The sequence below is a fragment of the Anomaloglossus baeobatrachus genome, chromosome 2 (assembly GCF_048569485.1).
Source record: "Anomaloglossus baeobatrachus isolate aAnoBae1 chromosome 2, aAnoBae1.hap1, whole genome shotgun sequence".
In the NCBI taxonomy this organism is placed as follows: domain Eukaryota; kingdom Metazoa; phylum Chordata; class Amphibia; order Anura; family Aromobatidae; genus Anomaloglossus; species Anomaloglossus baeobatrachus.
In genome coordinates, this window is record NC_134354.1 from 84,651,494 (window position 1) to 84,677,803 (window position 26,310).

The following is a 26,310-nucleotide window of genomic DNA, read 5'->3' on the forward strand; positions in this document are numbered from 1 at the left end:
AAGAATGTGCATGTTTGCTATAATGAACAAGTGAAAATGTTCAAAATCAGTGATCCCAAGGTGTGTAAAAAACAATAAAATATATTATATATGGTACCAATAAAAATGTCACTTTGTCCTGCAAAGAATGCGGCCCCCCAATTTATTTTTTTCCTCTGTGCGGCCCATACACCCAGCCGAGTTTGAGACCCCTGCTTTAGCAGATCCAGCACTGTAGTATTTGGTTTTTTTGCAGACCTTATTTTACTTACACTGATAGTAATGGATTATGCCCAGTATCATATTCCTATTCTTGGCCATCCTCTTATTCACACTATAGACCAAGTATGGAGCCCTATCTACCATTTCGGTTTACATTTTTCCCAATTCCCGTCAAACTGTCCAACGTATTACTAAGAGGACTAAATCATATGTTTGGCCGCCAGCTCCCGACACCGGAAAATCCCAACAGTTGGCACTTTGCGCAATGTGTGGATTCATAAGTCTTCAGTTATGATAAACTTGGTCTAACCCTTTAAAGGGAATCTGTCAGCAGGTTTTTGCTACCTCATCTGAGAGCAGCATAATGTAGGAAAGAGACCCTGAATCCTAATATGTCTCACTTAGATTACGAGGTGCAGCAGTTTTGACACAGAATTCTTAGCTGTATCTCTCTATGTACTTAGTCTATTGACTATGAGCTGTTTATCACAAGACGGGGCTTGGTTTGACAAGCTGTCATGTAAGCTCCAGTCCTGGCAGTGATAATTAACTAGTGATGAAACATTCATTATAAGTAAACAGCACACAGTGTAATAAGAAACATCATTGAATTCTGTGTGTTATCCCTTACCTCATGCTGTCCTCAGATTACACAGCAAAAACCTGCTGATAGATTCCCTTTAAAGAGTTCTTCCCATCTCCAAGATCATATCCCAATATATAGCAGGTGTAGTAATAATAATATTAGCAAATACCTCCAATTAGAAATGTAGTATAGTTCTCCTGATATAGCCATGTCTCTTACCTCATGTGCAGGACATTACAACTTTTGTATCCATGGTTACGTCCACTCATATAGTGACAGCTAGTTAGTTGTTTGCGGTCGTAACCATGAATTACTAAGCTGCAATGCCCTGCGCATGAGTTAAGAGACATGGCTATATGAGGAGAACTATAGTAAATTTTAGTTAGAGGTATTTGCTAAAATTATGACACCTACTACATATTGGGATAGGATCTTAGAGGAGGGAATACCCCTTTTAAGGATCCTTTTTCAGCAGTAAATGGTTTCATGGATCATCTCCTGCTCCGGAGTGCCCATTCTGTCCTGCAATTACACCCTAAGTTTAGTAATTTGAATGATCACACAATATTGCTTAATTTTTCCTGGGATGACGGTGCAGGGAAATTTAAAAGTTGAGGTGCGCTTACACCTGACGACCAGTGGCACTAAATGATCGCCGATCAGCAAATTTGGTTGCGCGCTGACATGTAATCATTTTTCCAGTGCATATCAGCGGCCATTGTTCTTGGCAGCACAGTTGTTGTTTGCATAGGACAATGTTTTGCCGAGAACAATGTTCTTTTGTGTAGCATAAAAGATAATTTCACCCGATGATTGAAATTGTCTCTCCAGTAAAGGAGACAAACTCTAGCACAGCGCCACCTATTGGAAGTAGCGATCCTAAAAGTCACAAGTGGATTTTCCCGATGATTGAGCGTTTTTCTCATTCGTTGGGTGGTCAGCAGCCTCTATTTAGACTGCAAGATAATTCATTAAAAAAGTATACTGTAATCATGCAGTGTAAATGGGCCTCTCTATTATATATGGATGGGGGGCTTGAGGGCCTATGGTCTTAACATTTTCTTTTTTGTTCTAATTAAAGGAAATCTGTCAGGTGCAATATACACCCAGAACCACGAGCAGTTCTGGCTGCATATTGCTAATCCCTGCCTAACCGTCCCTGTATACACTAGCATAGATAAAGAGATCTTTAGAAAATGTATTTCTAAAGATACTTTATGATATGCTAATGAGCGCAGGGACTAGTGAAAAGGGCGTGAGTTCCTGCACTCATTCTGCCCTCTTGGCATGTTAGCACACCCACAGGGACGTCCTTACCTGCTATTCAATGCAGCATCATCAGCGGTGACACATTTACCTGTGTCTGCTGTCACTGCTGATCCCAGCACTTCCGGTCATGCGCACTAGACCTCTCTGAAGGCGGGATTCTTACATCCGGCTTCATACTGCGCATGACCGGAAGTGCTGCACATTCTGATCAGCGGTGGCAGCAGACACAGGTACGCGTGTCACCGCTGATGATGATACATTGAATAGCATGTTAGCACGTCCCAGTGGGCGTGCTACCATACTAAGAGAGTGGAATGAGCGCAGGAACTAACACCCTTGCGACTATTCCCAGCGCTCATTAGCATATCATAAAAGATCTTTAGAAATAAGTTTTCTATACATCTCTTTATCTATGTTACTATAGGCTGGGACTGCTAAGCAGGGATTACCCAGAACTGCTCGTGGTTGTGGGTGCATATTGCATCTGACAGGTTCACTTTAAGATGACGTATATTTATTTACACAACTTTTTCTGGTTTTTAGATGGGTTGGATATGAAAATGAGAAATTTAAAGGATATCAGTATCTCCTGGAAGAGGGGGATTATGAAGACTGGCATGCTTGGGGGGGATATACCAATACTTTGCAGTCAATACGATTTCTCCAAGCGGTAAGTAGCTAATACGTCATTTAAATATTAGAAGTGAAGGTGTTTTTGTATATCTGTTACTCATTCCATTAAGTATGTGTGGTCATATATTTAAAATGCTATAGATCTTAATGAAGTGGGTAAATATCAGATTTATTGAGACATATGTATCATTTATCATTTATACATATCAATTTATCATTACCACATCATTTATTATAAGTTTTCCAATATGTCTGTAAAATATGTTTGCTATCTGTGATTTTTTGATAAGCTATCCAGAAAACAATGAAAAAGTCAAGTTGGCATCCCTGTGTTGAGATAAACCAGTATTGGACATATTGGATTTCCGCATGCCAATCTTTTCCTCCCACAGAAGTTAACTCTTTTCTGTGCTTTATGTGTTTGTGACTCTAGAAACATTGAGGAATGACAAATACCAGTTTTCCATTAACACTGGAAAAATGATTATTGCTTATGTTTCTGGGGTAAAATACTAATATACATATCTAGCCTTATGGAGCTCTGTATGGAATCACAGCTATAGAAGTCTCTTGTCCTCTATGACAGCCCTCCATAGGTAAAGTGGCTGTGTGCAGCGCCCATGTGTCTCGTGTTTCATATAAAATTGGTCATCAATCCAATTCCAGTAGTAAACAACATATGGAACATTTACATAAGTAAGGTTACAAGATTGAATATGGCTAAATATACCAAACTATGTCAAAATAGCATACACCTCTTTAAGGCTAAGTTCACATGTCCAGTAATCATTAGGGGTGAGCGACTGTATTTGCCACTATTCGGTATCCGACGGATAATAGGCTATTCACACCATTCGGTATCCGACTAATAAAACTACATCCGCTCCGATACTTTCAGTTTCATTTCTGACTTCCTGGCGCCTGCAGTGAAGACATCTCCAGGTCCGGCGGTGAGAGAGAGAGAGAGACTGTGCCTGTAATGTTTCTGCCTTTTTCCCAGTCACCACAGCTCGCCGTTAGGTTCAACGTGAAATTATTCTGGTTTCCCATAGACTTACATTGGGTGTCGAATATTGGCGATTAGTCGAATACGTATTCGCTGGATAATCGGCAAAGCAAATATTAGGGTATTCGATCATCCCTAGTAATCATCCATTAGAACAGATCCAGCAGCAATCTGTTGGCAAAAAAGTTGTGCAAACACAACTTTTTTTGTCCGATTTGAAAAAATGTAATTTTGCAGGATCTGTTTTTTTAACAAGGTAGTCTATGGAAAATGGATTGCTATTTGTCTCCGATTTTCAACAGATCCAGTAAGAAAACCCCCCAGATCATTTACAAATGAAAGAAAAACGAATGACTAAATAGCAATCGGATAACAGATCCGTCTTATATAGACACAAATGTTAAAAAAACAGATCCTGTAAAAAACAATTTTTTCAAAACAGATAAAAAAAAGTTGTGTGTGCACAACATTTTTGCAAACGGATTGTTGTTGCATCTGTTCTAATGGATGATTACTAGACATGTAAAATTAGCCTTAAAAAGATATATGTGATTTTGACATAGTTTGGTATATTCAACCATATTCAGTCTTGGCGCATGTAAATGTGCTAAATGTACTTTACTACTGGAATTTAATTGATGACCCATTTTATTTGCACAACATTTTTGCCAACTGATTGCTACTGGATCCGTTCTAATGGATACTGGACGTGTGAAATTAACCTTTAAAATGTATATGCTATTTTGACATAGTTTGGTATATTCTCCCATATTCCGTCTTATAACATTGCTTATGTAAATGTTCTAACTGTATTTTACTACTGGAATTGGATTGATGAACCATTTTATTTGCACAGCATTTTTGCCAACTGATTGCTACTGGATCCGTTAGAATTGATTACTGGACATGTGAACTTAAGGGGGCTTTACACGCTGCGACATCGCTAATGCGGAGTCGTTGGGGTCACGGAATTTGTGACGCACATCCGGCCGCATTAGCGATGTTGCTGCGTGTGACACCGATGAGCGATTTTGCATCGTTGCAAAAACGTGCAAAATCGCTCATCGGTGACATGGGGGTCCATTCTCGATTATCATTACTGCAGCAGTAACGATGTAGTTCGTCGCTCCTGCGGCAGCACACATCGCTATGTGTGACGCCGCAGGAACGAGGAAGCTCTCCTTACCTGCCTCCCGGCCGCTATGAAGAAGGAAGGAGGTGGGCGGGATGTTACGTCCCGCTCAGCTCCGCCCCTCCGCTGCTATTGGGCGGCCGCTCAGTGACGTCGCTGTGACGCCGCACGGACCGCCCCCTTAGAAAGGAGGCGGGTCGCCGGTCACAGCAACGTCGCCGGGCAGGTAAGTATGTTTGACGGCTCTGGGCGATGTTGTGCGGCACGGGCAGCGATTTGCCCGTGTCACGCAACAGATGGGGGTGGGTACCCACACTAGCGATATCGGGACCGATATCGCAGTGTGTAAAGTAGCCTTTAGTTTAAAATATACCTTTTAGCATTTACCTTTTAAAAGAAATTTCAGTGTGAGAATTTGTAATTAGTACTACAGAACATAACAGCTCAGAACTTATTGCTGATGATGGTCGAAGTAAGAACAAAGATACCATTTACACTGCAGAAGAACCTAGTAGTCGTTTGCTATAGATATTCCCAGATCTGGCATAATGTTTAAAAGTCCTTACACTCCATGTGTCATTAACTGGGCAGAACTATACTATCTGCAGCTACGGTAAGCTATGTTAAGTTTAATAGCCAAAAAAAAGCATTGTTTATTTTGGCTATTGCTAAACCTTTCACTTTACTTTTCTAAGTCATTCTTTGCAGAATGAGTGAGCGATAAGAAAACTTCACATTATAGATTACGTAGTGGTGACACAAAGTCTTTACAATGTACACAGATTATTAATAGGGTGTAATGTATTTTACCAGTCAGCTAAAATGATTGTTTATTGTTAGAGTGAGTGATTAAATTTGGTTTTATTTATCCTTAAGACAATGAAAAGTTATTTTATGTAATTAGTTGTTTTACCTTCTTTTGTCCTAAATACTATTTGTGTGCAGTTCTTTTTCAATGCCTAATTCATGCTCCTTTATTAGCTGCTTTTAACTGATGCTCAGAACAATCCATACAGTATACTCAATTACTCTGTGTATAGGATTCTCCATGTCTGAGTATGGGGTGGGGATCAGAGGGGCTCAAACAGGGGAAGTCCCATACTCTGATTTTTATTAATATGTCCTACAGATCTTGTTTAACAGGAGTTCAAAAGAGCTTCTAAAGGCGCATGAAGTGAGAAGTTGAAACAGCAGTGCAGCATAAGGTTTGGGAGAGAGTGGCATAATAAAATAATGAAATATACAATATTACACAAATTCATACATTTGCAATGGCTGGAGAATAATAAGAATAAAGGTGTAGGTGCTATTTAAATTTTTACTCATTTTAATAAAACAAAAATAATTAAAGGTTGACCTCAATTTGTCTACATAATATACAGGTCTACTGTTTTGAGCGACAGGCTTCCCATTCTAGTGCAGAGGCCATTAACTGTTCTTTCATATTCCTTTGATGTGATACAAAGAATTACAGAGTTTTCTAGCACTGATATTATTTCGTAGACTAGGAAGAGCAGTTTCACACATATGTAGCCTTTAGGGGTACTTTGCACACTACGACATCGCAGCTGCGATGTCAGTGGGGTCAAATCGAAAGTGACGCACATCCGGCATCGCTGTCGATATCGGAGTATGTGAATCCTTTTTACTACGATTAACGAGCGTTAAAGCGTCGAAATCGTATGATCGGTGTAGCATCGGTCATTTCCATAATTTCGGAAGGACCGATGTTACGATGTTGTTCCTCGTTCCTGCGGCAGCATACATCGCTGTGTGTGAAGCCGCAGGAGCGAGGAACATCTCCTTACCTGCTTCCCGGCTGGCTATGCGGAAGGAAGGAGGTGGGCGGGATGTTTACGTCCCGCTCATCTCCGCCCCCCTGCTTCTATTGGCCGCCTGCCGTGTGACGTCGCTGTGACGCCGCATGACCCACCCCCTTAGGAAGGAGGCAGGTCGCCGGCCAGAGCAATGTCGCAGGGCAGGTAAGTGCGTGTGAAGCTGCCGTAGCGATAATGTTCGCTACGGCAGCTATCACAAGATATCACAGCTGCGACGGGGGCAGGGACTATGGCGCTCGGCATCGCTACCATCGGCTTGCGATGTCGTAGTGTGCAAAGTACCCCGTAGTGTGCAAAGTACCCCTTAGTGCAGCACACATTGGTTGTATAGCTTAGTAATAGAAAGCTGTAAAGTTTATATGCCAGGTTCCATATGGAAGAAATCAACAGCATTGTCTACAATTTTTTTTTTCTCAAAAAGCTTAAGGAGGTTGTCCACTACTTTTACACTGATGGACTACCCTTAGGATAAGTCATCAATGTATGATCGGTTGGGGTCCGACACCTCGCACCCCTGCCAATCAGCTCTCCTCTGTGCCAGCGATGGCACCAGGTGTCTGTAAAGGCTCAGTTCCGGAGCTGCTTCATCTTCTGATAGCGCCTGAGGCCGGGTACTACACATCCGCCTCTCATTCAAATGAATGGGAGGCCAATGTGCAGTACCTGGCCACTATCAGCAGTTGGGGCAGCTCCGGAGCTAAGCATGTCCTGCTGCTGGCACCACAAACATTTGGGGTTGTCTGACCCTGGATGATCTGACATTGATGATCTATCCTAAGGGCGGCTTTGCACGTTGCAACGTCGCACGTGCGATGTCGGTGGGGTCAAATCGAAAGTGACGCACATCCGACATTGTAGTGTGTAAATCCTAGATGATACGATTAACGAGCGCAAAAGCATCGTTATCATATCATCGGTGTATGCTCCGACTTTATCATAATTACGCTGCCGCGACAGGTACGATGTTGTATCTCGTTCCTGCGGCAGCACACATCGCTGTGTGTCAAGTCGCAGGAGCGAGGAACATCACCTTACCTGCCGCCGGCGGGTATACGGAAGGAAGAGGGTGGGCGGGATGTTTACATCCTGCTCATCTCCGCCCCTCCACTTTGATTGGCTGCCTGCCGTGTGACGTCGCTGTGACGTTGTACGACCCGCCCCCTTAGGAAGGAAGCGGGACGCCGGCCAGAGCGACGTCGCAGGACAGGTGAGTACATGTGAAGCTGGCGTAGCGATAATGTTCGCTACACCAGGAATCACAAGATATCGCTGCTGCGACGGGGGCGGGGACTATCGTGTGCGACATCGAAGCATCGGCTTGCGATATCGCAACATGCAAAGCCCGCCTAAGAATAGGCCATCAATGTAAAAGTAGTGGATAAAATCTTTAAAGGGAATCTGTCAGGAGGTTTTTCTTTTGTACCGTAATGTGAAAACTGCATGCTGTAGTGGTTAATACACAGACTTCAGCAAAGCATTTGTTATCACAGTGTGCTGTTTTTTTTTACCTGCAATGTTTATTTTAGTTTCAGGAGATTATCATTGCTGGACTAGGTAATCTAGTCTAGCGCGCCCCTTGCTGTGATTAGCAGCTCACTATCTATAGACATTGTGTGGTGTAGTGTGGGTGTGGTTAGATTTCTCAGTTCTGCTGTATTACTAAATCTTAAAACTCTGATTGTGTCAGAAAGGCTGCACCAAATAAACTAAAAGATACATTTTTGGATTCAGGATTTCTTTGCCTACATGATGCTGCTCTCAAATGAGGTAGCAAAAACTTGCTGACAGATTCCCTTTAAGACTGAAATGTCAGATATTTCTCTGGTGTTGCTCACACAGTTACATTTTAACTTTGGTAGGTAAAGTTGAGATAAGAGGCACCCGCTGGCATGATTGATCTATTCGTGCACATTCCACCTGGATTAATCAGTGCTTAGTGATGCCAGTTAGGAACTACACATGACTGGATGGTTTATTTTCCAACTCCACCTGGCTTACAAACACTAAATCCACAGCTAAGTGCACGAAGCATGATGCCAGAAAACCACCGTGTACAATGTGTACAAGCCCATGCGTCTGAATGCAGCGGGCATAAGACTGGTGAAATTATAGTATTTTCTTTATCCACTTGTACATATCATAAGATGCTTTATTACATTTTCAGCTGTGACCTGTGACAATGCCAGGATTAATAATATTCATCAATCAATATTTCAGAAGATTGAGTATTGAGAAATACAAGATTGTTCTGTTTTTCTTTGGACCATCTGAGAGTAGACAAAGCTTCACATTTCCATGAGCCATTTTAAATATCAATGGTTATTGCCATGTGGACCATTTATGACATATTGATGGAGCCCATTCTGAAGAAAGATGCTGGTCTTAAACGGAATCTGTCACATGCAATCTGCACCCAGAATCACAAGCAGCTCTGGGTGCATATTGCTAATCCCTGCCTAACTGTCCCTGTATCTAGTAGTATAGATAAAGAGATAGTTAGAAAAAGTATGTCTAAATAACCTTTATGATATGCTAATGAGGCCAGAGACTAGTCGCAAGGGTGTTAGTTTCCCTGACTAGTCCGCCCTCTTAGCATGTTAGCACGCCCCCAGGAACGTACTAACATGCTATTCAATGCCCATTGCCCAGCTACATCAGCGGTGACACACGTACCTGTGTCAGTTGTTACCGCTTCCAATCACCGGGTTTAGGGTCAGTGTGCATGATCAAAAGTTTCAGCACTTCCAGTCATGCGCACTAAGAAGCCAGGTGTACGCATCCAGGCTTCAGAGACAAGACGTGCAAGGACTTCAGAGGCTAGTACTCATGACTGGAAGTGAAAGGACTTCTGATCATGTGCACTGACCCTAATCTCGGAGTTCTGAAACAGACACAGGTACGCCCTTTCGACTAGTCCCAGTGCTCATTAACATATCATAAAGGATCTTTACTTTACTTTTACTAAAGATCTCTTTTATCGATGTGTACCGCCCCACGTTTGGCTGCAGCCGAGCCGCTCGGATCCGGGCTCGTCGGTGGGTGGCTCGAGCGCCTCCGGACCCGGGGTCACTTCGCTCTGAAATGGGACTGGCGCTTTGGAGGGCACGTAGGTTTACGGCCGGGGCCGTGGTGTTGGTTAAGTTCGTGACGCCATCCACGGGTTGTGGTGAATGTGGACACCACCGCTGCTGTTTACTAGGCACCCGGGGAAGATGTTGCGCAGTAAGGTGTTAATCCCTCTGTGGATAGGGGTGATGGCCCCGGGACCCGATTGGGAAGGAGGTGCTGGTGTGGTGCAGGGCGGTGCGCGGCCCGAGGGCACAGTTGTACTCACGATGATTGACACAAACGAGTCTCTGGTAAACCAAGATGATGGTGGCCGGTGCCCGCAGCCGGCTGCATCCGGTCCCCCACCCGGTTTGGTGGTCTCTGCCTTTCTCCTGCACCGTATTGTGTAGCTGTGGACTGTCTGCGCTTCAGCGACGGGAGTCCGCTCCCCGGCGTTAAGTATGTCGGGAGAGCCCTTTGGCCGTAGACGCTGGCCCGTGGGATCTCTCTGCCTGTGTGGTGGCTTTTTATCCCCCTCGGTGGGTGGTTGTCTTCAGTCGGGACTTGGTTGGGAAAGAGCCAAAAGTCCAGACCTCAATCAGATAATTCACGTGGTCCAGTAGCTTCTGGGCCTCGTTTCAGGGTCTGAGTACCCACCTTTTGTGCTCCGGTTTCCAGTTGGTTCCCCGGTTCGGTACCGGCGGGCCACTACCCTGTGCCGGTCCCTACGGTTCCACCGAGCCGTCTTTCCGGCTCCTGCAGGCTGAGACCACCGTCTGCCTCCTAGCCAAAGGTGTCCAGGCTACGACCCAGATACCTGTCAGACTTTACCCCTCTACGCCTCTCTACTGCTCCACTCAAACTAAAACTGCCTTGATTTCCCGCCTCAGGCTCTCTGAACTCCTTGGTGGGTGTGGCCAACCGCCTGGCTCCGCCCCCTGGTGTGAACATCAAGCCCTAAGAGGGGTGACCAGGTTTAAGGTTGGCTGATGACACCTTTTTAGGGGAACGGGTGTCGTGCAAGGGCCTACCTGTGACTACTTGGCTAGTCCAGGGCGTCACATATACTATTGTATACAGGGACAGTTTGACAACAATATTTCTAGCAATATACATCTAGAACTGCTCGTGGTTCTGGATGCATAGGGGACCTGACAGGTTCCCTTTAATGGTGATGTCTGCTAGACAATTATGGTATCTCTTACCAATATTCAATATATGTGCCACATGGAATAGTTTCAATTAAAGGCTATAAGGGAAAAACATATTTTTACAGTGGTTACCTTTAGTTAATAAAAATGTACTAAGTTTTAGTCTACAATCTTCATAGTTTCTAAGTTTGAAAGTAGCTAAAAGTCTATCAAGTTCAACCTATGGTCTAACATGATGATCCAGAGGATTGCAAAACCCCCCATAGGGCAGACACTAATCGCTCCATAATAGGGAATAATTCCTTCCCGAGTACACATACAGCAACCAGACTAGGTCGCTGGATCATTAAAATATCACCGAATTTTTTCCCATAACCTGTAATATTATATTTTCCCAAAAGGCATCTACAACATAACACACTAAGAGGGTGTCTTTTTTTTTACTTTAGGACTTTTTGGAATCATCTGTCACCTTGTACGAAACGGACGAAGAAGATGAGAAACAAGTAAATCTTTTCAATCAAGCAATTCCTGATCTGGAGCTGGCGGGATATAACACAAGAACACAAGGCATAAATGTGAAAAAGGGAATGTGAGTAGATCTTTTCTACCTCAGGTTAAACAGATATATTAAAGCTGTGAAAATGAAAATATTCTGTGTAAACATTTGTTAAATTTGTGTGTGAGTACCGTATTTTTCGGACTATAAGACGCACCTGACCATAAGACGCACCCTGGTTTTAGAGGAGGAAAATATGAAAATAAAACTTTAAGCAAAAAAATGTGGTCATGACACACTGTAATCGGGCGAGGATCTGCTGCTGACACTTTTATGGGGGTAATGTCCCCAAATTCTCTACTAAAGTACCCCATCCTGGTAATGATCCTCCTGCCTTGTATATGATCCTGCTCATATACTCCCATCCTGTTCATATACCCCATCCTGTTCATATACCCTCCATCCATCCTGCTCATATACCCCCATCCTGTTCATATACCCCCCATCCATCCTGCTCATATACTCCCATCCTGTTCATATACCCCCATCCTGTTCATATACCCCCCATCCTGTTCATATACCCCCCATCCATCCTGCTCATATACTCTGATCCTGTTCATATACCCCCATCCTGTTCATATACCCCCCATCCATCCTGCTCATATACTCCCATCCTGCTCATATACTCCCATCCTGTTCATATTCCCCCATCCATCCAGCTCATATACTGCCATCCTGTTCATATACCCCATCCTGCTCATATAGTGCCATCCTGTTCATATACCCCATCCTGCTCATATACTGCCATCCTGTTCATATACCCCATTTTGTTCATATACCCCCCATCCATCCTGTTAATATACCCCCCATCCTGCTATATGCCCCCATCGTGCTCATATACCATCCTGGTATATGGCCTGTATCCTATAGCACAGAGAAAAAAAAACAAACATTTATACTCACCTTTTCCTCACTCCCTGCAGCCGATCATCTTCCTCTCTGCAGTGTGCAGCATGCGATGTCTTCCTGTTTGTGCCGATCAGCTGACCAGCACAGATCAGCTGACCGGCACAGACAGGAAGACATCGCGTGCTGCAGTGGGACGGCTCTACACACGGGGACGGGTGAGTACACTGATTCACTGCACCCCGCGCTGATGATGACACGCGGGGAGCAGTGAATACAGCCGCACATGATCACTTCAGGCTGTAATTGCCAGGGGTGATCATGCGGCCCGGATCTTTACTATGCGCGCGTCCCCGCTCGTCCTCCCGCCCACCTGTCAGCGCCGGCTTCTGCGCTGAGAAATGGGCGGGAGGATGGGCGTGCATATGTAATGAGCGGGTCCACGTGGTCACAGCAGGCTGCTACAGCCTGCTCGTGCTCCCGATGACCCGCTCCATCGCATCACCTCATTCCCCGCAGCCACAGTCAGACCATAAGACGCACCCCCAACTTTCCCCCAACATTTGGGGGAAAAAAAGTGCGTCTTATGGTCCGAAAAATACGGTATATATACAGTGAGAAGGAAAGTAAGAGAGTCGCGGGCGGAGGAAGGGACGCTGCGCTCTCCCACTGCTCGGGTCCGGCTGCCGCTGCTGCTGCGGCTGCTGCTGCTCGGTGGTGGCTCGAGCGGTGGGCCGGATCCCGGGGATTCGAGCGGCGCTCCTCGCCCGTGAGTGAAAAGGGGATTTTGATGGTGGGGGTTTTGATTATTGTCCGTGACGCCACCCACGGTTGTGGTGATATTGGTGACACCACCGCTGCTCTGGACGGGGATCCCGGGAGCGGTGACAAGGAGCAGCTTTGTTGTTAGTTCTCCCCTCTGTGGGTAGGGGGTTGGTTGTCCCGGGGCCCGGTGATGGGGTAGGGATGGATGGCAGGCAGGTTACGGGGCCTGGTGAGGTGCAGGGTCGCGGGGGCAGCGCTGTGCCACACGGCACGGTGGTACTCACTCAGCCAATGATGAAGACACAGTTCTCGGTAAAACACGCGGCTGGATGGACGGGTCCCACAGACGGCTGCGGTGTTGTTTTCTCCCGGCAGGTTGGTGGTGACTGCCTTTCCGTGCACCTAAGTTGTTTGTACGGTTCCAATGGGTTCCCACCGGTAACCCGCTCCCCGGCTTGGATATGGGCCGGAGGAGCCCCTTTTGCCCGCAGGCGCTGGCCCTGAGAAACGGTTGCCTTGGCGGTGACGGTGTTTCCCTCTGTTGGATGGACTGTTGCCTTCTGTCGGGACTTGACTGTTTGGAAACCCAGGAGGTCCCCTTCACTAACGGATTCGGCAAATTCACGGCGACTCCTAGCCTTGCCGGGGTCCGAAAGGCCCCTGCCAGATGGTGCTGGCTTCCTTTGTGTACCGGTCCGGTACCGCCGGGCCACCGCCCGTCCACGGTCCTCGGCCACTCCTGCAGACGGTCACCACCGTCTGCCAACCTTGCTGATCTGTCCGGGCCACACACCCGGACCAACTTCAGGCTCCTCTACTACTTCTCTCCTTCCACTTTCGCTTCTCCAACTGTCCTCTCTCCTCTCCAAAACTAATCTGCCTGGTTTTCCCGCCTCCAGGACTGTGAACTCCTTGGTGGGCGGGGCCAACCGCCTGGCCCACCCCCTGGTGTGGACATCAGCCCCTGGAGGAAGGCAACAAGGGTTTTGTGTCTGACTTTGATGTGCCTGCTGGGAGTGTGGGGTGTTGTGGGTGTTGTTCTCTGTGGCCCCTGGCTTGTCCAGGGCGCCACAAGAGTATTTTGAATCTTTGATTTTCAGGCTCCATATCTCAGCATCTACTACTGCTTTGAATGTGAGACAACCTTTATTTTATAGACAATCATCTTGGCTATCTCATGTATGAATTTGACTTGCAACTATTTAGTATATGAGTAGTTATGCAAAATCTTTCATATCACTGCATTGTTACTGTTTTGCTTCTAAAAGTCTAAATTTAAATTTTTATTATTTTGTTAGTATTTGTAAAACCACTTTTGGCTTTCTACACTGTCTGAATCCTTCTGGGCATGCTCTCTATCAGATTCAAGCATGTCTTGACCTGATCAAAGGCCTCTTCTGCACGTTCCCAATATTGGTGCATACTGATTGGCTCACTTTGGTGTGTATACAGTTTTTTCTTCAACTCTACTCACAAGTGTTCGATTGGGTTGAGGTCTGGGGACTGTGGGGTCCAATTAAGCACCCCTATTTCATTTTCATTGAACCATTTCTTTGTCAATCTCGAAGTATGCTTCGGGTATTTGTCCTGCTGGAACTCTATGTCATCCTTTTCATACCCATAGTACTTGAGTGTACAAAGAAACTTGTCTTGTAGGATTCTGACTTATAGCTCAGCACTGAGACCACCCTTGATCCTGATCAAGTATCTAACATCCTAGGCTCTGAAACAACCCCATATCATCTGGCTTCCTCCACTGATCTTGACAGTTCCTTCAATTTCTTGATCTATAAGCTCCTTTTTCCTTTGTTTCTTCAGACCCATTTGCACTCATTAGAGACTTGTCTATTGACTTTCATCTCATTGCTCCAAATCACCCGTTTCTAATCTTCTACTATCCACTTTCCATTCTTCTTTGCAAAGTCGAGCCAATGCTTCTTATGATGATATTGAAATCGACGCTACTTCACCTTTATTTTAGGCCACCTTTCCAGATGAGTGTAACATTTGTGGCACAGTTCTTGCATAGACATCTGTGATCTCACTATTACGAAGCATATGAGCTGCCTCCACTGCCATGTTTATTGTGCCAGAGCTGATAGACCTTGTGATGAGGCGACTTGTTGACTCCAATATTTTGCCTGGACACCCACCTCTTGGCTTTTCAATCAATGGACAAATTTCATTTCGTATCCTTCCTTCTCTCAGGGTACTCGCATGGTCCAGTTTGGTAATTTTTTTGGAGACCACTATCGATGAGCTAGATGATGCTTTTTCTCTTTTTTGGGGAAATCTTCTTCATGGCAGCTCCTCAATTTGAACCATTGAGCTTTTGTTTGGGAATCAATCTAATAACACACTGAGCTATTAGGAAATGGTAGAACAGGTTGTAGTTTTTGGTATACAGGAAGGAAAAAAATGTAAACATCAGGAGCAAAACAGTAACAATGTAGTGAAATGACAAGAATCTGCATAATTAATCATATGCCAATTAGTAAAATTGTCAATATTATGTATGAGATAGCCAAGGTGACTGTCAATAAAATGAAGGTAGTGTCACACACAAAGATGTAGTGAATGGTGAGATATGGAGCCTGATTGGTGGGGGTGATGGGCTTTGATCAGTCTGGACATGATTTCCTGAACTAGGTTGTTGAATATTATCTTCATGCTGTAACTAAAGGACAAATAGTGGACATGTATCAATTATACCATTTTGTGTCATGCCACAGCATTTTCGTAACAATATTATTTAGGAGCAAGTGTGTAAGCCTTATAAATATTCATATTAGTGATCACTACTTTCCAATCATTTTGTATGAAGAATCCCCAGTATATCGGTATTCTCACATTTCTAGGCTTTAGAAAGCCCATTGTGTTGTACATTGTTATTCCCAGTTGATGGAGATGTCGTTGGGTTTTATAGAGTACTCCCTATTAATGATGCTTAGCTAATCAGCGCTTGTAAAATTAACGGGACTTAATTGGAAAAGGAGATGCTCACACTGGGAGGCGAAACTATGAAGCTGCAGCAATTAAACACAGGTTAATAGTAAACCTTTCAAAATCCCTGTTATCTGCCTGATGGTCTTAGAAGAAACCATGATTGGACATGCTTTGGCTCCATGATTGAAAATGGAAATTGTGGCTCTTTTGGTATTTGACTACTCCACTACATTTACAAAAATACACTTTTTAAAAGTTCTATAAATCCTTATGTGCATTACACAGCCATAGGACGGAGCGTGCATAGTGGCCTAAGGAGTCCATGTGTAAAGGCCCCCATACATATTAGACTAATATTGGACAAACTTGCACATTTCAACTGGTTTGGCTCAGTCTACTGTGTATGGGGGACTCTCCCGACTATCCCTCAATAGATGGTGTCATGGAAGAGAAGGATCTGACATGTCCAATTTCAGACTGCTAATCCTTGTGTTCTCCATAAGGAAAGCAGTAGAGTCTGGTAGTGGCTCTCTCATAGAAAACAGAGGAGGTCTCACCAGAGCGAGCGCTCCTTTATGGGGAAAGTAGCTGTTGGCCGAATGATCTCCTGAAACATTGATGAGCTGACAGCTTTCTAACGTGTATGGGGTGGCTTTAGTATGTGCTGTCTCTGTGAGATGTTGTATTCTCCCCTACTAACAATGTTTCTAAACGATAATGTATCCATATTATAGCTTGTGATTAGGCATGAGTAAACTCAAACTGTTAAGTTCGGGGTTCGTACTGGGCTCCTAGCTTTTCAGAATATGCCTGTATGCTGGTGTGAACAAAAGAAATTAAAAGAAAAAAAAAATGATGTGAGGTCCCCCCACTGTACACTTGCCAGGTTAGTAATGGAGGTGTCTGATAGATGGCTAGCCATTACTAACACATGTAAAAGGATAAGGCACAGCCAATATAGTGGAGGTATATCGAGGTGCACTTGTTGGTTTCCAAACCGTAAGTCAATCAAATAGGTACAAGGCACTCTCAAGGGTTAATTTTCATATAATTTATTCCAAAATAGTCTTAAACATGTGACGTTTCAGCCACTAGGTGGCCTTCATCAGACAACTGGTATCATAAACTGGCCAAAATTGGAGTGTCAAGGCAACGGTGTCCACCGTTATGCTGCGTGGCACATTTAGTGAAGCTGTGCCCCACATACCCATTATAAATCCTGTTTTTAGCTGACACTAAACAGCTGACATCAACCCCAAAAGTATTACTCCAATTGCCACTGCACCTGGGCAATCGGGAAGAGCTGAGTAAAGCGCCAGAATTGGCGCATCTAATGGATGCATCACTTCTGGGGTGGCTGTGGGCTGCTATTTTTAGGGTGGGACGGGCCAAATAACCATGGAGATTTGCAGCCTAGTAATACCAGCCCACAGCTGACTGTTTTACCTTGACTGGTTAGGGGGGAGCTACATGCCATTTTTTTTTAATATCATTTAAATAAATATTTAAATAAACAGCGTGGGGTCCACTCTATTTCTAATATTCAACCATGGTAAAGTAGTCAGCTAAAGGTTGTAGCCCTCAGCTGTCTGCTTTACCTGCGCGGGTTATCAAATACAGGAGGAACCCTACGTCATTTTTTTTTTCCATTCCCTAGCCATATTTGTTTTCAGGACAATTGTCCTGCTCTTACCCCTATTTTTCTTCCTAGCTTTTTCTGCGACCATTTTACAGCCATTTTACTGCACCAAGGTTCGTGTCCCCATTGACTTATATGGAGTCCGGGGTCAAGTTTGGGTCAAGTCTGGGTCCCGAACCGAAGTTTTAATTAAAATCCATCCAAACATCCTTGGGTCCACTCATCCCTATTTGTGATAGTACATGCCGGATTTACAGATCCAATATGAAATTGAAAAGAAAGCAGAGGGTACAGCATGGACCTATAACCTTCTATCCGTGCCAAGCATGGGGCCACAGTTCTACTCAGTCGTTAAATATTTCCAAAAGGTTGGTGACAACAAATACGGTATATCTCCAATCACAGGTCCCACTGGACGTGTCACTCCGCTTACCTGATCACTGACGTCACTCTTTCTCAGTCACACACTAGACCTAGTTACTGGTCAGTAAACATATAAGGAAATCCTTAGTATTTATACTGGTATCAATATATGGTCTATCTTATTTCCTAGGTGGGTTGCGTACCAGCAGAAGCATTTCTGTGGAGAACAATACATACTGGAAAAGGGCAGATATAAAACATACATGGACTGGGGAAGCAGCAATAATACAATACTGTCTATCAGACCGGTTCTTCTGGTGAGTTTTCATGAATAAATTTTATAGCTCAACAATTATTTTATACTGCAAAACAGCCATAATTACAGAGTAGAAGTGGTAGACTTCTAATTAGAGGACGGGATTTTCTGAGCATTGAACAACAGCAGTCTAATGCTTAAGACACCACCTATTAACTCCTTAACGACCCATGACATACTGGGTACGTCATGGATCGTGTGAGGTTAATCCACGCCCCCTGCCGTGGGCAGGTCGCAGCGATCCACGCACATATCAGTTGTTTTCAACAGCTGACATGTGTGCCTGCTAGTCGTGGGTGGAATCGTTTCCACCCGCGACCATTAACCCCTTGCATCTCGCTGCCAAAATCTGACAGAAAGATGTATATGCGCGCCGCCATGACAGTGACTTACTCCGCCCCCATCGGAAGTCACGTGACATGATCACGTGACTTTCGGTGGTTGCCATGGTAGCACAGGGTCATATGATGCCGCCTGTAGCTAACATGAGTCACTTCCTCTCAATGCCGGAATACAGCCAGCACTGAAAGTAAAGCAGCGTATCTGCAGATCTTAGCTCTGTAGCTGTGATCTGCAGATAGTGCAGAGCGATCGGATTGCTGATCGCTATAGCCCCCCCTTTAAAGTTAAATTTTTTTTTAATAAAAAATAAAGGATCAAAGGAATAAAATCACCCCCCTTTCACCCAATTGAAAATTAAAGGGTTAAAAAAGAAAAAATATACACATATTTGGTATCGCCGTGTTCAGAAATGCCCAATCTATCAAAATATAAAATCAATTAATCTGATCAGTAAACGGCGTAGCGGCAAAAAAATTCCAAATTCCGCCACTTTTTTTGGACAAGCTTGTGAATTTTTTTTAACCCCTTAAATACAAGCAAACCTATTCATGTTTGGTGTCTACAAACTCGCACTGACCTCAGGCATCACAATGACACATCAGTTTTACCATATAGTGAACACGGTGAATAAAATATCCCAAAAACTATTGTGCGATCACATTTTATTTGCAATTTTTCCACACTTGGAATTTTTTTGCCGTTTTCCAGTATATTATATGGTAAAACTTATGGTTTCATTTAAAAGTACAACTCGTCCCGCAAAAAACAAGCCCTCATATGACAAGATTGACGGAAATAATTTGTACAATTTTGAAATCGAATTGCCCATTAGACACAAACATTGGGAAACCAGAATCAATTGGAGAGAAAGGACTCAAGTTGTCATAGGCAATGTGCATCTATGTCTCTTTGCTGATTTTCTTCCATGTTGGCCACCATTGCTTTGAGGCAGAATTTATATTTTTATCAAGGTAGACTACTAATACAGATTTGTAAAGTCCGGTTTACTTATGTATAGTATATGAAAGAGTCTTTTGTACATAAAAAAGTCTTGCTGAAATAATGTTCACTTCATTTTCAGGAACCACTTGGGCGGAACGACGTGAAACACTTGGTAAGTTCCATCCTCTACTCGAAAGTAAACGTCTCAGCATTGAAGGTGAATTGTTTGTTCTACGTCCACATTAGAGTTGAACTCCTGGATAACACTCAAAAGTCACTAGTAGAAATTGACCTTTCCTTATTTGTGGTTGATATTTAGAGAGCAGACCATTAATGGGAACCTGTCACCAGGTTTTCTCATTATAAACTAAATACACTATCCTGCAGTTATCTACACTATTACTGCAGTCCATTGGATTATGCTTAAGCCCTGAGGTCCCCATGACAAAAAATAACTTAGATTCTTCCAGCATATGACATGGTTCGGCTCAATGGGTATCTTTTTTCTTTTCTTGGTGTCTCCTCAGTCCCTACAGGTGTCCTCCTCGCTTGATTGATGTGTATAATGGGTCCTGCATCATCCACAGATGGCTGCAAATTTTGTACTGGCGCAGCTGAAGCACCGACCAGCGCAGGCGCTCTGTGCTGTGGTGCCCTACTAAGGGCAGAGCAAGGCCATGTACTGCACATCTGCTGGCACCAACTTCACTTCCAGGTTAATTGGTTTTGGTGCATTTTAGGACTTCGCTCTGCCCTTAGTAGGGCACAGCATAGAGTGCCTACACACACCTGCTCTTCAACTGTGCAAGTACATAATTTCAAAATCTGCAGCGATTTATGGGTGACGTAGGATGCATCATCACTGTTAATCAAGCCAGGATGTTCAAAGCATGACCTCCCTTCATTAACATCCAAATATACTACTACACACTTTACATACAGGATTTCCATGGCAATTAACCTATACTTTAAACCCCCCCCATACACTTTAGCTGGAAGATGAAAAATAATTTCACCGATCGTTTGGCCAGCCAACTCTCCGATACACAGTAAGTAGTGCTTGATCTGACGAGCACTTTTATGTTCTCCATGAGAGACTCGCCTTCAAATTCCTCTGCTGGTGGATTACCCATAGAGAACAAATGGATTTGCAGCCCAAAACTCACGTTGCTTATTTTACATTGTCAGTATTAGTTTTGGGATACAATCACTAAACTACCCATACAGAATAGATAGCTCACATCTATCTCTCTCGACTCCCTCCACCTCTCACACACTGGCTTGCTCGGTTTGGCCGAGGACTCCTGTGTTCTCAGAGAGCAAAAGGATCGGCTCTTGGAAATCTGATGTGCTGGATCCTTCTTTTCCCCAACATCATCTGTTAGATTAGAGTCGGTTGTCCCCCATACACCATACATATGAAATGGACAGTCGATCCTGCAGTTATCGGTGGGTTTCGGCCGGTGTCTCTACTTACGACATAAGAGGGACCTGAAAGTTGATTATCTTGTTCAAGATTTTTTGTTTTAAAGCACAAACCTTAGTTAATATCCAACTAGATGAACAGGAAATAAACAGATCGAAAAGAATTTACAGATGCAAAGACCCGTATGTTATTGGATATGTTTTATATCCTTAAGCTATCAGTTACAAAATAACATCTAATTACGTCATTCTCAAATTACCTTCCCTAGGGCACCAGCCATCACTGTCATGTATTACTATTCTTTACAAGGCTTATATGGTTTATTGGCTGTTTTCTATTATTTATATTAAGGCTTCAGAATTAAGTTTTGGAATAAGGGAAAATTCCCCTAATACGCTACCCTATATTGTCTATTACTGGTGCAATATATTTTATTTTTCAAAGATTAGGGATATTATTGGTTGGTACCATCATCTCCTCAATTTAAAGCCCCCTTTTATCTCTCACCGATATTATATCAACTTATATTGCAAGTTCCTGCAGCTGGATTTCTGCAGTTGGGGTGCACATCATCAGAACATGTCACCAACCTTAATTATGTAGAAAGGCCCTTTGGTCACCCCCTAGCCTAAGAAAATGGCAGAAATATATTCAGACACTACCTAGAAATAAAAAAAACAAACAAAAAAAACAATATGGATGGCATTTAAATAGATAAATACAATAGGAATCTGTCACAATGTGACTGTTGGAAAGTGAGGAGCAGGGGGTCCTATGCTGTCCTTCACGCTAGTGGTCTGAAGGTTATTCCTTACCTTAGGGTTACCCCTAATAGTGGAGATGCCTGAGTCCTGTGCTTGGTGAAGGTCCTGCCAGAACTGATCTTATTCTCCCCTCTCAACAGAAAAGGCAGGGGCAGGAGGGATGGAAACACAGATAAAGATTGACAGGGGAAAACCAAAACCCTGACACACTGCAAACTCACAGGAACAACAATTTGAGACTCAGGAGAAAAGCAAGAGCAGGAAGGTAGCGCCAAAAAGACAACAAGGGTCAATTCCACAATCGCACACAAGTACTACAACCATTAGTTAGTCTGGATCACAACATCTTACCAGACTAGCTAAAATAAACTATAGCTTGCACTATTCAAAGTGTTCAGCCAGCATATATAGGAGGGTAGCAGATAGGATTGGCTCCACCACGACATGTGATTAAAGATGAGAGCAAACTAGCAAAGATTAATTACCAATCTGTTGCTTGCATTGATTATAGAGCTCAGAAACGTTGTCAGTCGGAGTGTCAGAATCAGTAGTCTGAACAAATCAAGACGCCACCATGACATTTGTCAAAGTTAGTAAAAACCTCTGTGTAACATAATCATAATAAATACAGTGGGAAATCATAATTTTGGCAGCAAACTCTAAAATAATGTAGCATTTTGCACCACATTTTGAAATCACTTACATTGCACTACAGATTCTCGGTGCGGAATCCACAGATAAAATCAGAAAGTCTGCACCAAATCCAGTGTGACCGTGGATGCAGTGGGCTATTGATTAGAATCATTTGGTCCTAAATGCAGTATAAATTAATTATCTACTAAATTAAATGACCAATTTCTACAAATGAAAAAGGCAGCAGAATCAAATTACCATAATACATAATGCTCTCTATGGCAGCCTGTATTCCGTGGATTAGTCTGGTGCCTGCAATAGGTACAATGTGCTGATAGGCATTAACACTAGAAGTCCCAGAGAGGGTTCATTTAACATTTCTACCTTTGGAAACAAGGGAGCTCGAAATTTCTGGGACTTCTAGTGTTAAGTGACCACTGTTACACCATTTACAGGATACAAGCGGCTATAAATGAGGCTTCTGTTGATGGCCTGCACAAAGTCATGGAAGTATATTGTTAATGTCGGTATAACACTGTGGAATATGATAGCACATTAAATAAATACCTACTCCAATTTTGGAAGCCAAAGTAATAACATTATATGTGCGTGTGTACTGCATTTTCCTAATATGATCAATAAAATGGCTTCAGATCAACAGTTTTTGTTAGGCTAGTTTCACACTTGAGTTGAACAGTATCCGTTGCATTGCGTTGTGTGACGGATGCAACGGATGTGTTGCATATAGTGGCACAACGGATGCAACGGATGCTGCAAAACAACGGAATCCGTTTTGATTTTTTTTTTTTTACAGTTTTACCAGCGGCAGACTATTGTGAACGATGAGCTGATCGCTCCCTGCAGCCGGCCGCTGGGTGATCAGCTGAGCGCTGTCACTTGCCGGCCGCCGGGTGATAAGCTGATCGCTCCCTGCAGCCGGCCGCCGGGTGATCAGCTGATCGCTCCCAGTAGCCGGCCGCCTGGTGATGAGCTGATCGCTCCCGGCCGCCGGGTGATCAGCTGATCGCTCCCTGCAGCCGGCCGCCGGGTGATCAGCTGATCGCTCCCTGCAGCCGACCGCCGGGTGATCAGCTGAGCGCTGTCACTTGCCGGCCGCCGGGTGATCAGCTGATCGCTCCCTGCAGCCGACCGCCGGATGATCAGCTGAGCGCTGTCACTTGCCGGCGCCCGGGCATGCCGGCGGGTGGGCGCTCAGCTAAGCGCTGTCACTTGCCGGCGGCCGGGCATGCCAGCGGGCGGGCGCTCAGCTGAGCGCTGTGACTTTCCGGCGGCCGGGCATGCCGGCGGGCGGGCGCTCAGCTGAGCGCTGTCACTTGCCGGCGCCCGGGCATGCCGGCGGGCGGGCGCTCAGCTGAGCGCTGTCACTTGCTGACGGCCGGGGCGCTCAGCTGAACGTTCGGCCACCGCGAGCCAAAATAAAGTTTGTGATTTAAAAAAAAAAGCATGCGCAGTGAAATCCAGAGGATTCCGCTGCTCAAAACAACGTTACATGCTGCGTTCCTCCCGCTGGGCGGAAGCAACGGAGCGTCGCCCAGCGGAAGCAACGCAGGTCCTTTTGGTACAATCCGTCAACCATACAAGTCTATGGGAAACAGCGGAATCCGTTAACGGATTCCGCTGTTTTACAAAAGGGCGGATTGTAATGGAAGGAAAACAACGCAAGTGTGAAAGTACCCTTAGACGAATTAGTAATAAATTGCTCCCATGGTGTAAAGCTGCTGAGACCTCCAGTGATCGGGGTAATTGGGGGACCCTTCAGGAAGAGTTTCTTTGTTCTGCAGCGCCACCACAGGGAAAATAGAGCATTACACAGTACATAATTAAATCACTGCTGAGCACTCCTGAGTTTATAAATGAGGAAGTCTCCTGATGAAGGACACCCCCATATATCACATCACATTTTCAACATTCTTACTACTGTATTGATTTTTGCAGATTAAAGCATATTCAAGAATGGAGTTCCAGGGGGAAGACATGGATTTTACAGAGGGCCTATCTGATTTCTCATCTGTTATGCCTATGTCTTTCAAGGTCTTAAGAGGATGGTAAGAGGCATATTTATTCCTAAACACTACATCAAGAGTATATCCATGGAGAAATCTAAAAGGCAAGGGGGAAGAGTGCTCATAGAGTACAATTTTGTAGAAAATCCAATAAAAATTCAAGGCACCGAAAACTCCTCTCTGTGTATAGATCTTTATTTGTCCCAGCATACAAAAGAAGAAAATGCAGTAACAACGTTTCAGCTGACACAGGGCCTTTTTCAAGCTATAAAAATGTAGTGTAAGGTGACAGCTTTTGTACGCCATCATGCAGCGCTGGGATCGCCTCATCCATTTCATACTATACTGTGTCTTTCTTCTGATATATTTGTCACATTCTTGGTGTCTTCCAGCTGGCTGCTGAGCTACGAATCAGACTCTGGTGACAATCTGTGTGTGCTGGAAGAGGGACATTTTCCAGACTTGGCTTCATGTGGATGCCCTACATCTGAGATCAAATCCATCAAGCCAATAGATTATGTAAGATATTTGTAGCATCTGTTTCTCAATATGATGTGCACTGTTCCTAATATCATTAGTCAGTCAGCAGTATTGGCATGTCCGCCAGGACACTTTTTCTAAATTATTCAGTAGTAAAAATTACACTATGCTTATGGGTATGGAGGACGCAAGTGATTTTCTGTTTGCTTTATTAAGCAGAATTAAATACACTAAATGCATTCCCTGTATGAAAAGTTTATTTTTGTATGAAAAGTTCAAAACTCATATTAGAAAGTTACAAAATGCAAAAATAAAGCTATTAAATTCCAATAAAATATACATTATACTGTGATTATCTACATGCGTGTGAGTGAGGGTGTGATAACTGTCTTAAGATCCCCATATGTATCAGTTTAAAGTCAGTTGAACTTATGGATATCGGTGGGATTGGTCAACGGTGTTTTGGGGAGTGAAGTATCTGACATGCTGAAATGTGTTCACTGAGAGATTTTGCCAGAAGAGTCTGGAGGAGAATGTGGAGTCTGGAGGGTACAGAAGTGTCCGTAGGAATCAGAGGTGTCTAGAGGGGACAGAGGTGTTCGGAGGGGGAAGAGGAGTCTGAAGGGCAATGTGGAGTCCAGAGAGGACAGAGGTGTCCAAAGGGGAATGTGGAGTCTGGATTGGACAGAGGTGTTCGGAAGGGGCAGAGTAGTCCGGAGGAGGCAGAGGTGTCCGGAGTGGGAAGAGGAGTCTGTAGAGGAATGTGGAGTCCATAGGGGGCAGAGGTGTCTGGAGGGTAATGTGAAGTCTGTAGGGGATAGAGGCGTCCAGAGGGTAAAGAGGAGTCCAAAGAGGAATGTGGAGTCTGTAAGCGACAGAGGTGTCTGGACGGGACAGAAGAACTGAGCGTTTCTGTATATGTGGAAGTAAGGAGAGATGGCCATCTGCTGACCCATAAATTCGGCAGACAAATATGTAATGTGTTTGGGGGCTATCATACACCGATAGACAACTGCTCATTATAATCTGCGTGATGTTGGGCTAATGCTTGTTTTATTTTGTTCTGGATCTTTCCAATAAGACTATGCAATTTTTGGAGGAATAGTCTACTTAGTAGAAGGGAACATATTGAGTAGGACATTAGGACACCAGATCTTTGCTTATTTCTATCTTAAATAGGTTGTCTTGTGTTTCGTCTTCAGCAATGAACTGCTCCTCTGCCTCCCCGCTTCCTGAAGATTGACAGTTTGAACCTATAACGTGGCTAAGAGACCGGCTACTGCTCTAAACTATAACATTAAAATCCCTGCTTTCTTAAGAGAGGAGAGTCTTTTTAATAAGAGGCACAAGCACTTTGCACTATAAGTCATCTATTAACATGAGACCACCTCTTTCAGGATA

General features: G+C 44.1%; 1 protein-coding gene across 4 annotated transcripts in view; it reads left to right on the forward strand.

Annotated features, from left to right (window-relative positions):
* The window catches only part of CRYBG3 (crystallin beta-gamma domain containing 3), a 246,891-nt gene that overhangs the window by 179,881 nt on the left and 40,700 nt on the right, over positions 1-26,310 (forward strand). For all 4 annotated transcript variants that reach the window (XR_012750420.1, XR_012750421.1, XM_075335127.1 and 1 more), the window contains 6 exons: positions 2,600-2,726; positions 11,314-11,456; positions 18,173-18,299; positions 19,722-19,754; positions 24,362-24,471; positions 24,822-24,948. Coding sequence is in view for 2 of the 4 variants with exons in the window: in XM_075335127.1 (XP_075191242.1) it covers positions 2,600-2,726; positions 11,314-11,456; positions 18,173-18,299; positions 19,722-19,754; positions 24,362-24,471; positions 24,822-24,948 (667 nt within the window). In the remaining 2 variants the exon portion in view is untranslated. The remainder of the gene's footprint in view (positions 1-2,599; positions 2,727-11,313; positions 11,457-18,172; positions 18,300-19,721; positions 19,755-24,361; positions 24,472-24,821; positions 24,949-26,310) is intronic.